At 40.3% G+C, this 18171-nt stretch overlaps 1 protein-coding gene across 1 annotated transcript in view; it reads right to left on the bottom strand.

The window, feature by feature from the left end:
* Positions 1–84: 84 nt before the first annotated feature.
* Positions 85–18171, bottom strand: part of EPDR1 (ependymin related 1) — a 32593-nt gene continuing 14506 nt past the window's right edge. Inside the window, exons 2-3 of the mRNA XM_075418687.1 lie at positions 5575–5783; positions 85–2711 (exon numbers count right to left, since the gene is read on the bottom strand). Of these exons, the coding sequence (XP_075274802.1) occupies positions 2521–2711; positions 5575–5783 (400 nt within the window). The 3' untranslated portion in view covers positions 85–2520. The remainder of the gene's footprint in view (positions 2712–5574; positions 5784–18171) is intronic.

The raw sequence follows: 18171 nt of genomic DNA, 5'->3' as shown, positions 1-18171 counted from the left end.
CGATAACAAAGATAACAGAGCAGGCACACAGGTTTTGTGCTTCACATTTGATTCACAGCTAATAAAAAACACGCAAACCAAAAATTTGTTGCTTGACATCTCTTTGATGACTCTCTTTATTGAATTTGCAGACCGTAAATATGAAGACAACAGCATTGTTTTAGAGGTACATATTTAGCCATACAAAATTGCCCTGTATGTCACGGCAACATTTTTAAAGCACTTCTTTGTACCAGGCTTTTGCAAATTCATATTTAAAGGAACATTTAATGTTATTGCTAGAAATTATATCACTGTCAGCAAAACATAATACAAACACCCTGATTACTCAGCTATCTGCTCTACCACAACAAAGTCACCCCAAACGATACAGTACCACAGCTTCATGTTTGCTAGCCAGATTTATCATACTTTCCAGATTCCGACAAGACACAGATATTAAGAAATGCGTGTTAATCATTGCCCTAATGAGAACAATATGAAGCTAGCATTTAGGTTGTCACAAAAAAATACAGAAGGCGAGTACAGACTCGATGCACTCTAAATTCAGGGAAACCCAATCCTTCTTTCCACTAGCATGTTCCAGAGAAATGGTCATGTCCGAGTGAAAATTTTTAATGAACTACCTAAATTTTAGCAGCCATGTGTATACGCTTTCATTAGGCACAAGGCAAAGTAAAATGTCATTCTGACCACAAATGTGAAAGTAAAATAACCACTGTACTACTTGTTTACGTACAAATAGCTATGAGCTTATAAAGCAGTGAAAGCCTGCCCAGCATCTCTCCTCCAGAAATGGCGCAAGCTTTCGTTTTTCTGTCAGATATGGTACTATTGGCCAATAAATTATGTATCCTACTTACGCAGGACTTCCTAGCACTGTCAAACTGGATCATTTCTCTTCACTAAAAGTTGTCCTGAAAAAGAAATCTGTTTGTGGGGGAAGAGTCCAGCAGTCACTGAGGAAGAAACAGAACTTGATAACTCTGCCCCAAACCACACCAAACTTCCCTGTGCTGCCCTGTGTTCAGCCAGACAACTTCCAGAGGAAACTACGACCCAACACACCTCAGAGGACAAGAATCTGGCTTTAAACATATTTGCAAATAATACATAAAATGCACACCTAGACTTACAAAGTAAATAAATAAATTTCATTTGGTACAAGTGCAAAACCCATCACCATCCCACACTTCCGAGGGCCTGAAGGTCCATGAAGATTTGGTTTGAATTTTCTAAAGCAAAATACATGCACTTCCCATGCTTGTTTTGGTTAGTTCTTTATTTCCCTTAAGGAAACTTTCACTTGCCCACCAGAAAAGAATGTGGAGATGATGAGGTTTGAAATGCTGGCTGAACAGCAAATAAGACAGGCATCAGTGGAGTGGGTGCAAAAGCAAGCAAGATTGTCATTTCTGCTCAGATTGCAGCACCTTGCAGTCACACCAGGCAGAAGACGTCTACGACCTCTCCATCTGCCTCCCATTCCTCCTCCTACCTCCCCACATCGGTCACACAGCTCTGTCTTTCACTCTATCCGGACCACCAGAACTGTGTGAATACTGATTTAGCCTTTACTAATTATGCACTAAGAACGGCTTTTTTTCACTTCTACCTGGAATTATAAAGGTGTTTCCACACTCTTTCAGAGCTTTAGAAAATAGTTACAAAATGCTAAAGCCATTTAGAGTGCAGTACCTCTTAATCCCTTTGCATAGGTTAAAACTAGTATTGCCTTGAAAAGTGGGTGCTAAAGTCTCATCACACCCTACTCGAACACTTGACTAAAAGTGCACTAAATGCAAGAAAACTTTGGCTTACTTTTCTGAAGGTGTCCCTCTCCCTCCTTCCACGCCACTCTCCCAAGAAACAGAAAAGTATTTTTTGCAAGTCAGCTAGCATTACATGAACAGAGCTATTCCAGTTTCTTTTCCGAAACAAAAAAAAAACAGCTCAAACATTAGACTACCGCCTTCCTGCAGGGCAGAAAGAAAAAAACCACAAAGCAAAACAAAACCAAGAGAATGAATTTCCATACTTCTGATGCACATTGTTTACAATGGGGTATTTTTTGGTTAAGGATGAGGTCTTACCCAGGACATATTTCCCCTTCCCTCAAGTCCCCAGAAGTAACAACAACAACAACAAAATCTAGCTTTTCCTTCTAGATGTTACCATTATTGCAGTCTGTTTATATTTAGTCTTGAAAAAATAAATAATGAAACCTTTGCAAAAGGAAAATCAGCCACAGCTTAAATAAATAGCATCTAATAAATATTATCTTCGTGGTAACTATATAACACTGCAAGTGCATCACTGAACAAATTAATGTGATGAAAGAGATCTTTCGTGTTACATATTTTACTCAATTAAATGTTTATGTTCCCTTTCAAGTGAAAACTTACAATTCCCAAAAGAGCAACATTAAGCTTAAAAAATCAGGTTAGACGTCAGCAGCTGACTATTAATAACCATCCTCTTGGCTAATATTTGCTTGCCCGGGGCAGCCAGTGTCCCTGATCAGCAATCATCTTTCATCTTCCTCAGCTGGGCTGTCTGGCAGGTGCTGGGTGGGGTGAACACCGAGGGGTCAGCAATGCCCAGCTGCAGATCAAAAAAGCGAGTGGAGGTTGTCACGCTGTAGTTCCTTGTATAGGTTTCCTGTACTGGGTAACAGTCTTTGACTGTGTAAATGCCGACCCAGGATTCCACTGTAACCAAGCAGAAATGTGACTACTTTAGATGACAAGAACGAATGAATGTGTCACAACAATGTCAGTCAAAAACCCGGCCATTCCTCAAGCAAAGCCTATAGGCTGGAACTGCCCATAGTTCTGTCCATACGCATGGAAACACCAAGAGAGGCCACACAACTGGTACGATGTGGACACTGTCATGATCTTAAACCTGAACATGTTGGTGCCAGGCACATTTCAAATCACCATACCGTCATGGCATCGGCATGCCACCCTTAAGTGTACCTCTACCAAAGGATCACTGCTTCTGCTTTGTTCTAGATTTAGTTGTGTTTGGCACAGGTCTGACTTCTCTCATCTTTTGTGCCACCTTCATGTCAGCACTTACCGACTTTACCAGTAAAGCACTGAAATGGTCTTTTTTTCCTAGAAAGCAAATTTTGGCGCCATCAGCTTGGGCAGCATGGTGACATTTCACCTTGCACTCTGTTCTTGACAAGCTGAAAGACGCGATTAAGGAAAACCTGTGGTCCATTTCACAGTGTTGACACTCAACACAGCCTCTGACACTCTAACACACTTAGTCCCCACAACTATGTGGGACATCTGATTCCTTCCCGTGCACAGAGGTTCTGCACTCACCTCCTCAAGGAAGCACTCGTCCTCTGCTGTGCTGGGGACACCTCTGCACCAGAACTGACAGCCATAGTATTTTGTTTTTGGTCTTCTATAATCTGAACTGTCATTCTTACACTGATGATACTCGCTGCATCTTTAATCCAGATAAACATGACCTTGGTCTTTTTCCATCTTACTGTCTCAAGCACGGAGGGTTTGTCTCATTAGAAGAGGAACATTTCCAAATACAACTCCAGTGTCTCCACCTCTTAACTCTTCCTTTCTGTTTACCATCATCTATTCATATCCTCAGTCCCATGCTGATTTTTTTAAGTCCTATTCCTCTCAATTCAGTTCATTAATTATTTCACGACTACACTTAATGCTGATCTCCTCCACCTATGTGAAGTGGCAAGTCTGTCCGTTTGATTAACTTCAGTTTCATTCCACAATGTGCTTATCTCAGAGATGTTCCTTCACTCTCTTTCCCCCTCATCCTCTGCCATCACCTCTACTTTCACCACTATGCTATTTCTGTAGCCACTACCATTGAGGTGGTTTCCTTTGAATACCCTTCACTTACAAATCTCTTTTATTAACCCCATGCACCTCTTTTGTGATCTGTCTTTACCCCTTCCATCATACACCACTTCACCCAGTTGTTTCATCTACTTCAGATCTCTTGATAGCAGAAACTCATGAGGTTAAAACACGAAATTACCTACTGTGATCATAAATCAGTTCCTCTGAGGGATGCCTGCAACAAACTTTTCCAGTCCCAAGGAGGCTTATTTTCTCTCACTCAGCAGCAATCAAATCTACTTACCTTCTGTCCTTCCAGCATCATGTCATATGCTGTACCACAATCACATTACCAGAAATAGATAAGCTGTGACATCAAAAATACACAGCATCTAAAGAAAGGGTGGCCAGCTGAGCAATATTTGAACATACATCTCCAGGGCACCCTAATATACCAAACACATTCTGACCTCAATGAGCTTCATTTTGAGTATCCAGAAAAGGAAGATTCTTTTCCTCGATAAGACTTCTATCAGAATTTTGAATAAAAGTTAAGGTAAAATATGATACTACCAAGGTAGCCTAGATCTCCACTGAAAACTTTATAATTTTAACAGAAATATAATTTCTAGAATCTAAGCCAATATTAGCTGAATTGTGGATGGGTAGACAACTTTAGGACATTACTTTTATGAATGATCATACAGAAAAGTACTGGAGATACAAAATACTGCAGGATAAAAAATCACACATCATTAACTGAACATATCTGGATATTAAGTTCCATAAAAGTTCCCAAAATATTGGATCTGAAAAACAAAATTCTTGAAGTGCTAATTTGCCTCTTGTAGAATATTAAAGGATATATTGACCTAGTTACAGAGGTCTAACGATCTTATCCTTCATCCTCTACTTCATTCTTTCTACTTTTATTCAAGAAAGAAATATTTCCCCCTGGCTAAACGCTCAGGTTCATAACCAGCCTATATATTAGGTGTCTATAACCATAAGTGTTGCATTAGCTGGATAGTGCCACAAATTTCACGGGGGATTTGAAATTATTTTTATAGTTGTCTGGGTCATCAGTAAACCATAAATGATATTGAAGCCAATGTGCTAATAAATTGCTATACGTCCGAAACCTAATATGCTGGACCTTGGAAAATTCAGCCTACTTTCTTTTATGATGCAGGTGTTCAGCTGCCAAGTGCAGAACTAAGCTTTGTGAGCAGATGTTTCTTGCCAGTGTAGCTGAAAACAAAAATTAGGTGCATATTAAGAATGTCCATTGCTGCAGAACCATGTATCGGATCTATTCTATGATAACATTTGATAGTAGTATGTAGACACAAACCAAAACCTACTTCATCTTAATTATGCACACTCTAGTTTGAGTGTACCCCTAATTATACTACCAGTTCCTCTCTATGTAAATTTTGGCTTCAGGCTGCTGGATTCAGATGCAAAATGATGCTGTTCCATGCCAAAACCTGTATGATAGGAACTAAAATACAATCCACTCCCTTGGATATATTTGATCCTGCTGAGATAGGAAACATTTTCTTAATAAAATGCATTGATAATAAAATTATATGCTGTACACAGGGTATATTTATTACGTCTTCCAGCAAACTCTATAGATAGATGGAAAGCTGGGGTGAGACATGAATAATTTTATTTTTCCCTGGGCAGCAGAGACAATGATGATTATTAAGATGAAACAAAAGCATGCACATACATTTCCTGGCTGGTTTTCTGTCAGACCATTCCTGTACCATAATTTTGTCTCCAGGTCCCCCAATGTAGTACTGATCTTCATAAGTTGAATTGGCAGGAATGTCATATGGATCCCATGGCTCTGTCAGAGCGATCTTCGAGCAAAGCTTTGTAACTTGTTCAATCTGAAACATCACTGCATCGTTGTAGAGCAGTATATACTCAAAGAATCTGAAACATAAAAAAAAAAAAAGTTAATGTATATATTCTTTTTCTATTCTAAGCAAGGAGCATTGCTGACAAGTAAGCTTGCCTTTGCCTTCTCAGTATAAGACCATTTTCATTTGCATTAAACTTTGCCAAAATTCGAGAAAGGCTAACCAGTTGGGCTGAAATTTCCCATGCTGAAAGTTTGTCTCAGCTGACTCTTTCCAAAGTAAATAAATCAGGCTGAACTGGTTCAGCCATTTCTGAGAACAACAGAACAACTTTTCTGAGAACAACTGAGAGAAAAACATGTTATTAATCCTAGTTTTGTTTTTTAATAACTGTTTCATTAAAAAGCTCTAGTGCCTCCATGTTTTGGAGAAAGGACTTGAAATTTGGCAGGGGAAAAGTTTGTATTAAAAATTGCCCAGATTTGGCTCAGTTATAAGCCTTTGAAAAATTCTGCTTGCATAGGCTGGATAGATTCAGTTCCCCATGAATGTGGTAGAGCCTTTCTCTGTGCTGGTGAGATGTGCTATCTGCCATCCTCACAGGTGCTACTCCATGGAAACCCCTGTAGCTTAGTGGGACATGCTGGTGAAGGGGGAAGTACGTGGTCCCAAGTGCAGAACTGAGACTCTCCCTCCTAATGGCAAAGTTTCTCTCCAGAAGCCACCAGACTCAAGTAGCAAAAGAAAAAAGCAGAGGAGCAAAATAGTAAGGCAGAAATAAATAGAGGTGTGGAGATCTGGCTTGAGAGGCCAGAAGATGAGGTCAACAAAATGGACAGTTAATAAGGAATTAAAAATAACCTTCTATAGAGCACGAAGTGACCAAACCCTACTCTGAGGAGAGATGATAAACCTCTTCATGGACATTTTCATCTAGTTACTAGTTATAGTAGTTGAGTCTACCTCAAACACTGCGACTTTGCTTCCATACCTACAAAAAGGAGGTGGTATCATCCTTATCTTATGTATCAGGTGATTTTGAATACACAGCCAGAAACACCAGAAGCCTAACCTCTCCAGGGTACTTAGCATTATCAATCAGATGATGAGTTGTTCAAAGCACAACTCAAAGCATCCTCACGCGTGCTCTGCACCTTTTGCAAAGGAGAGCCAGGACCCCCAAAACTGTGCACTCATTATTAGAGGTTTCCTGTGAGTATCTCAGCTCATGTATTTGGCTACAGCCTACCGTCGTGCAGTGACTCTAGAGAAAAGGAAGGGATGGTACTAACTCCCTGGAACAGCTTCACCTTCCCTATCTGCAATAGTGTCTCTTTCCATTTGTAATTCCTTGCCTCATTCATGATGCTGCCTCCATTTCCTGCAAAAACATGCCTTTGGACAGTGGCATCTTCCACTTCACAAATCTGATGCTAGCCCCTAACAGTACTCACCCTGCGCCATCAGCAAGATGGGAAAACATTGCATAACCCATGTAATTGAAGAGATGATGCAGAGAAGCAAGAGGGGACATTCTCTGTGGCATTTGCTAACTTCTGCATGTTTCTCTTCGCAGTCTTTTGGGGAGGATATAAAGTTTACATGAAATAGAGCTGGCAACAAAACAATTTACAGTTTTAATTGTTGCACTACACAGCTGCATCAGCCAGGAATCACTTCACCCGGCACTGACACAGAGACATTTAAAGGTTGCGCTATGCAAAGTGTCTAACCATGGTCAAAAGCATCTGAGCAACATTCCCACCACTTCTTGAGAGGATCATTTATCCAGCATGTGTGGACACATAGGCAGGCTAAATGGCATTAGCCAAACTGAGCAGTGACGCAGAATGTAGAAGGGGACAAGGAGGGTGACACGAGGCAAGCTGGGGCATTCCTCTCACGCACAACCTTGCACAGCATGGGAGGTAGCTTGCCCAGTCTGTCACTGGGAACTTCCCACACATTGAGACTCAAACAGCGGGGCTGACAAGCTGCAAGACTATACATTAGCTTCCCCATGGTAAATCATTCTCTGGCCCATATCTTAAAACATTCCTGCTTCTGTGATGACTTGTACCAACCTAAACTTGCCTGCCATTTTCTTAGTCAAAGGCAATGTCTCCACAGTTGTGATACGCTACTGAAGAATTCAGTATATATAAACTGGTTCCTTATATAAACTCCAGCCTGTGACCACGTAAGGACATGCGTAACTTTTGAATCACATTCAGTCCAGAGAACATACTCAGAAGAACACTAAAATACACTTGGTTACGTGTTTGCAACCCGGCTCTAATGACCTAACTACTGTTCGGCTGGCTGTCCAGCAGCTCCCATCAAAGTGGGATGGGCAATGCCTTACAGATGAGTCTATCAATGTATTTGCGATATTTGAGTGATAATACAGTCATTTTATGAAAGAACAAAAAAGCGATATATTAGTGAAGCATTACAAACTACTGGGAACAAAATTTAAACAATTACATTTCTATTTTAATTCTTTACTTAAAACTTACTTTGCACAGAAATTTTACTTGCATTTTAAACATTTTTTCCCATTTTGTTTTTCCTTATCCTTTTCTTTATAAATTCTTTCCTGGAATAAATATCTTTTACTCTAAGTTTTCTAACCTGTGAATTGATATCATTGCATGAGGGACAGGTGCCACCTTTCCTCAGGTGAGACAGTAGTTCAAACCTCAATCTGACAAATGCATGGACAGCCATTGCAGCTTCAACAGATGGCCTAAATATTTGCAGAAGGAGGGCCACAACCCAAAAAAGCCTACTTTCTTGTCTTTGCCATCTTCCATGCAGACAGCACGATGTGCATTATGAAGCAACGAGAAGAAGAATTAGAAAAATCCAAACAAATCGAACTTATCACAAAGAGTCTCTTTAACACCCTCTCTGCAGAGCAAGAGGCTCCACTACCTACATTTTTGCTCCTGGGAGAGGCAGAGCGAACGTATGTGGAACAGACACCGGTCACACAATTTGATGCGCTGCTGGGATAAACTCTGCAGCTATGGTGGCAGGCACACAACACAAAGACCGCAGAGAGCGTGGCTCTACTCGCTGTCCATGGCAGCCCTGGGTAAGCAGTGAACATGATTTACACTGTCATTATTCAACCCGTATGTACCTCACATCCAAGTTTTAAAGACAATTGCTCCTCTGTGCGACCTGGAAATAGCAAGCACAGAAACCTAAGATTACACAGGACCTCAGTTTAGCTGCATATGAAAGGTGAATGGTTAAGCTGTTGTTTTATAAAGAGAACTATTTACCAGCCAAAATTAATAACAAAATGTGCATGAATATAAAAATGACAATCCAGCATATTTTAAAGCAAAATATTTAAAAGTAATTTCCGCTTTTTTTTTTTACCAGCCAAGTCCTAAGCATAATGCCTCTATTTGTTTTAGGTGCCTGAGATTTCATTGGCTGCTTGCGGGGAAGTACAAGAGTCCTGAAAATAGGTCTTGGCAAAGAAACAGCAGAGGAAATGAATTTTAATTAGTTTGTTTTTTCAGAAGAAGTAACATATTTGCAGCCTGTGCCCACCTCTAATACTATTTTTCTAATAATTTCAATCCTTAAACTGTAACTTCAGGAAAGCCCCAACCTGTTCATTGGGCACCTTCAAACAGATTTGGAGAAGTTACTTGGACAAGTTAACCTATTTGCCTGACCAAGATTATTTCCCTTTCTTTCCTATCCTATTCCATCTTACCCTGTCCTATTCCTCACACCTTTTGTATGCTACGACCTTAACAGGACTCTCTCATGGTCCTTAACACTCCCTTCGTCTGTGCCTGAAAATGGATAAATTCCAGCATATTAAGACACACACATGTTTTTTACTCCTATGTTTTAAAGAATTTCTTAACACTGGACCATATCCTGCGCAAATAATTCCACTGACTTTGCTGGAAGTAATCATGTCAGACAGGCGGGATGCACATTGAGTTCAGTGCTCTCTTCTCCCCAGCTAAGAAAGTATTTTTCTGAGTAAGAGACCAACTGAATTCAATGCAAGGGCAGAATACCATGTCCACACAATCACAAGGCGAAACACTTGTGTCAAGGACATACTGTGAGGAGTGGGTGTGCATCCAAATACCGTCCTACCTCTGAGATTCCTCCTGAAGCTTGGGGAGATAGTTAGAGGTGCCTCCCAGAAGACAGCCCAGATAACACAGAGACACGCTCTTGGACCCTCATAAATGACTGAAGCCAATAAACTTATCTAGTGACTTGTCTTTTGAATGGATTATTGTTCTGCATGTTATTAATGCAATTCAAAACAACGAATTATTTTTTAGTGTTTGCCAGAAAAAAAAGTCATTAGACTCAAGGCCATGCTACCAGCTGTTTCAGGCACTCAGCCTGCACCGAGTCCTGCTGAAAAGTGCCCTATGCTGAGGTCCTTCCCAGCTGTCAGTCCTGAAGGGTGCTAGCCTGTATGTCACCTAACACATCTGCGTGACTCCCCGCATTTACTTTGGCACTTCCAAAGGTTTCCTCACGAGCGTCAAACCTAGAAGGAAGGAGCTGCTTGCTATCCAGTTGCCTTCGCAGAGGAGCAGAGGTGCTGGCAGGAGCATGCCAACACCCACACGATGTATTGAAGAACATCAGACAAGGTGATTTGCTAGCAAGAAGCAGAATAGTGGTCTGAGACTGAGACTGGGTAAAAGAAATTCCTTGTGTGCTAAATCTGGCTTTGCATCATTTCATTCCTTGGCTCTGGCTCTGGACAAGTAACTTACAGTACTGGAGCCTTAACATCCCATTCTGTTATTCATTTTTTGATTGCTGTAGCACTGAAGAGCCAGCAAGCAGGGATCAAGAACCAGTTGTGTGAGGCATTGTATTAACAAAGAACAAAACCGCACCTCCTGCCCCCAAAAAACAATGGAACGATGGTGGTTGTAAAACAGGCTTTCCTCTCCTGCAAAGACATACGGGGTTTCGTGCATCCAGGGCTTTCACCTGTTCATTCAGTTCCCCAGCTGCAGCTGTTGTATCCTTAAAACTCCCACTCACGTTTCCCAGGACTTATATTACCTAGCAATTATTATAAAGCAACTGAAAAATGAAAGCAAAATTTTATGCATGATTTGTATTAGAGATATTGTATTAGTCAGCAGGGAACAGTATTTGATATTTAAGATATCAAGTTGAGGTCACTGCAATTATTCCTAAGCTAACTTTGCTTTCTCTTTTGAGATTAACTGAAAGCTTGAAGCACCTGTCTGCCTTTGTGATATTACTTAACTTTTTGCCAGTTGTTGGTAAAAAGGCATTTTTAAACACTGCGAAAGAAGTTAGAAACACTCCTAACTAGAAGAATTTTCACTAAAAATATCCCACAAAAGTTCTCTGTTCTAGTGTGCACGGACAGGTACATCCAAATATATAATTCTTGAGTTATCATGTATCCTCTCGATAACACAGCCCACAAAATTTTTGTAACAATACCACTATTTTTCACACATCTTATTGAAGAAAGATGTACTGGGAGAATGGGAACCTTTACGAGAAGGATGACAACAAAACCTCATCTTCTCAGCTCTTCAGACTACGAACATTTTCAAGGGAGCAAAGCTGCCGAGCAGACAGACAGACAGTTGATAAACACTCGTCAGGTCAAGAACATTCATCTGCTTTTGGAAAGCTCTGGCGACCTCATTCCAAAACTAAGAAGCGTTCGTTTTTCAGTATATTTCTGGGAACTCCTTTCCTCTTTCCCATGAAGTTTTCGGTAATTTCAGACTTCTGTTTTTCTTCTGGTGTATCAGACCTCAACAACAACAGTAATTTACCATATTTGATCTCACATGTTTGGCAGTGGTGCTGGACTATGGTATATTGTACAAACACAGTATTGTGCAAATACATGTGACAGCAAATGTAAACTGATATTGTGTAAAAGCAGTATTTTTCAGCCTGACTTAAATCACTCGCAGATTGTAAAGGCCTTTTATTATTTGCAAGGCCACCAAGCCCCCTGTGATTCTATGATCAAGTATCTAATTAGCAAGGTATATGAGGAACTTTGACAGCACTACCAGTTTCCGAAGCAGAGAGAATTAGGCAGTTTAAGTCCTGCTAATTATGAATTTCATGTAGAAAGAAAACCTTAAATACAGGAATCGAAAGCTGGAAAGTCAAAGCTACACCAGCTAAAGGATGACATGTTTGTGTCACTTCAATTACAAACCTCAGTAATAAAATTACACAATGTCTTATTCTTTTAATCATTTTCCGATAAATTAGATTAGCTACTTCGGCAAATACTAAGGGAAATTAAGTTCTTCAGCAAGAACGCTGTTTCCTTTGCTGTCCCTTTTCGGCTATTTGACGCTCCGTAATAATCAGTCTGCTCCAGCAAGTTGCACCCCTGAGAACAATGCATTCTAACTGAAGTTGAAATTCAGGAAAACAATAAAGCATTGTGTTGAAGGGAGTCATGTTTTGCCAGGGGCTAAAAGATGCACTGTCCTTAATAAAGAGCATCTGTGTGTTTCCCTAACTAATGGCATATTTGTGAATCACAGACCTCAGTAGATGATGGCACAGCTCAACAGGAAAGGAATGGAAGATGTAGCCAGAATACCATCGTGCTTTCCAGTGTATCAATGGAATCACCTCCTAGGGAATACGGTATATACCAGTAGAGTCACATGATACCAAAATATACTTGAGGTCAGAGATTATTTTCCTGTTCTGGGTTTGTAATAAAGAGTAATACCGTGAGGTCCCAGCAGGGCTTAGAGGAGACCAAAAAGCATGAGGAAGGCCAGGATTTGCCTCTCAATACGTACTAAAGACCTTAGGAAGGACAGAACAATGAGGATGGAAATGACACAGGTACGTTATCATTTATTTATTACATTTCTCATCCTCTTTGTTTTATATACAGAAGGGAAGTAAATAACCCAATTGAAAGGGTGGATGCCGAAAACTGAGATGTGGAAATGCTCTTCTAAGCATGTAATTATATTAAGGCACTCTACGAGCTTGAAAAATTGTAAGAAAAAGGAAGCAGAAATTTAACATGTAGAGAACACACAAAAAACTATGGTTACAATGATTGAGAGTATCTCCAGAAAGCAAAAAACAAAACAAAAGACATATCTGTGTTCCTGTTTTTAATTTTACCTCTAATTGTCAGATTTATCTCGAGTTTTCACCCCTTTCTCTGAATCAGGCTCAGAGACAGGATATTAATTTGGATCTTGGCTCTGCCCCAAGACGATAATACTGTTTTACACATCAGAAAGGCATAGCAGAATGAGGTCCCTAATCACAAATAACTAAACTCCAACAATCTCCCTCTTCCACGCATTTACTTTGGAATAAAAAAAAAAAAACAAAACAAAACACCAATTTTTCAGTGAGGACTGGGCACCCCAGCCTCTTGCACATCTTCTGTGTATAAATGGAGAAAGATCTTCAGATACCATGAACAGGGACTACATGAAACCCAGGAGAGCTGTATTGCTCTTCACTGAGCTTGGAAATCTCATCACGCGTATACTTGGCCCGTTAGTTGCTCTTCAGTATGCATTCCTGTATGAAAAGTAATCACGAAGAACTCTGAGGAACAGATTGCCCTTTGGAACAGACGGGGAGTGAGTAGGTCCCTATTCTTATAGAGCAAACTTTTCTTTCACGGTGGAATATTCCCTGGAAAAATTTGTGAGGATATGCGCTTGTACCAGATTACTGCCCCAAGATGTAATGATTTCCACCTTCCATCTGCAATGATTTCCTTAAGAGGGATGATTCAGGTCTTTCAGATATCTGTCCAACGTAAAAAGTAAAAAACACTAGGTCTATTTTCAAGAGAGTTTGGAAGTCAGGCCAGCTAGGATAATCAGACAACACAGTTTGAAAACTAAGCACACTTTAACTTTCTAACATCTTTCGCCAAAGATCTGAGTATAGCTTATTTTTAAATAAACTTTGTGAAAGATTGAGATTCACTTCACTGGAAATAGCTGCAACCTGAAGTCCTGGCATAGCACTCCACCCTCGCTCCCCACCTCCAGTGTAAAAATAACTTCTTCATTTCATCCAGAAGTCTTTGTGCAGGTCTTTTTCTTCTTCCTTCAGCAGCTATCAGTCAAAAGTCATATTGTTCACTGAGTGTATAAATTAGTGACTGGCTTCCAATACAAAGAGTTGGTGAGTTAAAAGTCCAGGTGGACCTGACTGAAAAGTAAAAGAATTACGGAAAAGAAGGGACTGTCTGTGTATCATTAGGGACAAATGTTAATTGCTCTATGGTTATAAAGCAAATGGCATTTTGAACACATATCCATTGAGATGTGGTACAGTACACAGTAATAACTTAGAAAGCCAAGTTTACAGTTCCGGGTCAATTAGGGAAGTCATTTATTCTGTTCTGCTTAGCCCTGATGAGGTCAGAGCAGTAATGCTGTTCCCAGTTTTGGATGCCACCCTTAAGGGAACAGGTAAGTTGACTGGATGTAGTCCAGAGAACAGCAAGAATGGTGTGATGTTTAAGAAACAGGACCTATGAAGAAAGTGGGCATGTTCAGTCTACAAAAGGAAGACTGAGGTAGGACACATGATAAGCTGTCTGGTATATAAAAACACAAAAAAGACTATCAATTGTTCTCCATGTTACCTGAAGGTAGCGTTGGAACAAAACAGCATCACTTTCAGCAAGGAGGGTTTAAGTGAGATCCTCTGAGAATGTCTCTAGGTGTAAATGCTGCACGTTTCCATGGAACCCGAAGCTCCAGCTTTTACAAGAACTGGTAAGAAAACCAAGGGTCAGACACACCCCAAATACAGCTTTGCTTCTCTGGGATGCAGGAACAGGTTATATGACAGCTGAGACCTTCCCAGCCTTACACGTAGGTGACCAGAGAATATCGATGGCTGCCCGTCTCCTCTGGTAACAGACAAGAATTAATCAATTACTCCTGACATTATCAGTTCTATGACTTGGATCTTTGACAGCGCTACCTGCCCAAAGGTGCTGAACAACTTTCAGGGACCACTTTCTGAGACCTCTCAAAAACAATGGTGGCAACTGTGCGTCCTCTCCGAGGATCCTCAGCCGAGGGCTGAGCCTCCACGTCATTTCACAGGGGGAGCCCGGCGATTTGAGGGATGGTGCCATCTCCTGCACGCTGATGATCCTCAGCTCTGTTCGCTTTTACAGTTAACCCTACTTACACCATCAGATTGTTTCCAGTGCCTGAATGGGTTAAAGAAAAATACTGTCTGAAATCAGGACTGGGGAGTTCAGATCCAAATGATACATGCTCAGCATTCAAAGGGAATAATTAAAAGGTCAAACTATCTGCTAAATTTGCTCCTCACAAAACTGGTTTTTTTGGTCCTCTGTTGGGTTATTGTGCATTTTGTTATTACAACTGTCCAGTAACCGGCAACTTCTCTGCCTTTTGAGGGGATTTTCAGCAGTCACCACACATACACTGCTTGTAGGAATCCTCCATAAGCAATATTCACGATGCATCCCAAGAAACTGGCAGACCTCAGTGTGCTCCTAAGATTCAGCTGAGCTGCAAATAAATAAATAATCAACAGATGAATATGAATTTCAAAACCTTTATCTTCAAATTATCGGGTACTTGATTTAGAGTACACATCGGTTTATGTGATGCAGAACCATTTCACAGATTATGTTAGTCCATCACAGAAACAACAGTTGCTGAAGACACAGCAATCGGCTAAAGTAAGCATGGCTAAGAATACATTTCTATTTTTAAGACTATTTATAGCCATTTTAATTGTATTAAAAACCTGACACATTTATTTTTCATTCAAGGACAGTTCTAAGAAGTAGTGGCAAGAAGGGTAAGACCTGTAAATAATATTGGTATAAATATACTGCACTGGCACAGCTGAAAGTTTTCCATTACTCAGTAAAAGGTCACTAGACCTATTGAACATGTTTAGACTACCCGTGCTGCTTAAAACATGACAGAAATAGCTTTACCATTTAGCATCTGACACAAATACAAACTGAAGTCTTTAGCAAACAGGTATGCCTATGTAATTTTGGGGTGTTTTCTGACACAGAGCCCAGTGTCATACATACACTGCCAGGGAGCCAGTTTTCTTTGAGCTTTTCTTAATTAATATGAATTCAGAACTTTTGCACATGCTAAAGTTGTTTTACTTTACCATTCCTATAATGACAACAAATATGAAAATAACTAATTTTTAAAGTACAAATTACTTCATAATTATTTGAAATTTACACAGTGTCTCGTGTTTGCATATTGAAGTTTTTTGCTGTTTCTAATTGCATTAATGTATACATTTAATAGGCAAGATTTTCAAAACTGACCAGTGATTTTGAACAACTTCCTAGTTTGGATGTTCAACATGAAGATACTCAAAAATAGCTGATTTTCAGAGGGACAGTATCCAGTATTATCTAAAATTCAGTGTGTCAGCGTAATCATTGCAAAACTGAGGTGCCCAACATTACTAAACACTATTTTTCTATTCAAAAAGTGCATCAGAAACTCGTGAATTCTCTCCCCAGAGAAGTGCATCAGCAGAAATCACTCTTCTGCACATCAAATTTTCCCTCCCATCTCTCATGTTTCCCCTGGCTGTCAAGAGACAATTGTTCTTTCCACATCGTAGCAGCAGATCCTCATGTAGCTGCCGCTGTTTACAATTTCCATCTACCAGCTACGTAATTAGAGATAAATCTGGCTGTATAACTCCTTCTCCAAAATTATACATTAACCTGACCCAAAGCCCAGTGAAAGCAGCCAGAAAAGTTCCACTGATTTTTACAGATGTTAGATCAGGTGTTTGTCAGCCATTCCATCAAGAAGAAAAAAGAAGCTGAAAAATGTTTAAAATCTAACACAAATGTCAACTTACCTGACATGGGCAATCTGAGGAGATGCTGGAAGGCAAACATAACATATTTTATGCGCTCTCAAATCCTCAAAATGTATTTCCACAAGTTTAAGCTGACTCTGAATATTCTGACTTTCGTGATATTTCTTGTTCTCTTCTTTATAGTGTCCTGGACTCTGGCTTTAGGCATAGTAATTAATATCTTCGTATCTTTAACTACAAACACTTAAATATTTGAAACACTTTTTGTCATAAAAACCCCTCTTTGGGGCCTTTTTTATATAGTCATTTGCTACAGTTAACTTCACAAAAATCCTACAACTTTGAGGGCATGGCAACTCAGAAAAATGAATTCACTTGTGGGAAACCTTTGCAGCATTTCCATTTATCCATTTGTTTTCTGGTCTGCTGTATCTCTTGCCGTACTTGCTCTCCCAGGTTCTCTGCATTGCATTAACCCTATAGTTGGATTTCTGAGGGAAAGAGCTGGTAAGGAGCAAAAATCGTAGAGGTAAACTCACTCCGGTCAAGACAGTGATTCAGTTGCTGCTCACCACTTCTCACAAACAGCATCTGGGTGGAGGTATGCCCAAAGCCTTGAGCAAGTCCTAAGTGGAGACCTGTGTGATACATCATTTTTGTCACCCTGGAAACCCTCCCTATCCTTAAAGCTTTACAGGGCAGCAAGCAAAGGCTGTTTTATATCACTCTGGTTACAACAATACGGTCCACCTCCACCACCAAACTGCTTATTAGCACGGCCACGCTTTGGGCAGAAGGGTCTTTGGCCAGAGATGTGTTGCTGTGCTCCTGCGGGTCCCCTTCCCGACGGTGTCCCCAGTGGCATGGGTCAGCCCTCCCCAGCAGAGCCAGCCACCCTCCGTCAGCATCAGCGGGCTTGCTGCTGAATCAGCCAGAGGATGGAAAAGGCTTTCTGCGCCAAGGAAGAAGCCCCGTGTTGTCCCCGCCTGCCCCAGCCCTCTACACAGCGGGTGTATCTCAAAGGCGTAGTAGCCGGAGGCTGCTATGATCAGCTCTCACAAAGCTTAACTTCTACATATGCTACATAAATACATATTTAGTATAAACAGTTTGGGCTAATGACTTTAGCAGATTTTTGTGTTTATATTTGATGCTTGTTCATACACTATACTAATTTCCTAGCAAACGTCATATGCATATTGTAATGATGAGATGTTCTCCCTCTTCTTATAATATTTTAAGCGCCTTTTTCAAAAATACAGAAATGATCTATAGATTTTTACAGCCTGAAACTGAATTCAAATATCTAGGGGGGGAGGGTATGGTGTGAATTATGAAGACCAGACTGATAAATGGGTGTATAGCAATTGCAAACAGCAGATAATTCATTAGGCCAACATGGAGGAGAATACTGGACATTTAAAGAACACTTCCATCATTAAAAAACATAATCCAAAGGACACTGAACACATCGAACAATGTTTATAGTTACTATTGCTACAGTATACAAGCATTTGAGTTACAATACATATCCTGCAGAGACATAACACAAGCTTTGTAAGTGAATTTTTCCATTCTTTCAG

The sequence above is a fragment of the Opisthocomus hoazin genome, chromosome 4 (genome assembly GCF_030867145.1).
Source record: "Opisthocomus hoazin isolate bOpiHoa1 chromosome 4, bOpiHoa1.hap1, whole genome shotgun sequence".
In the NCBI taxonomy this organism is placed as follows: Eukaryota; Metazoa; Chordata; class Aves; order Opisthocomiformes; family Opisthocomidae; genus Opisthocomus; species Opisthocomus hoazin.
This window is presented reverse-complemented; position numbering and strand designations above follow the sequence as displayed.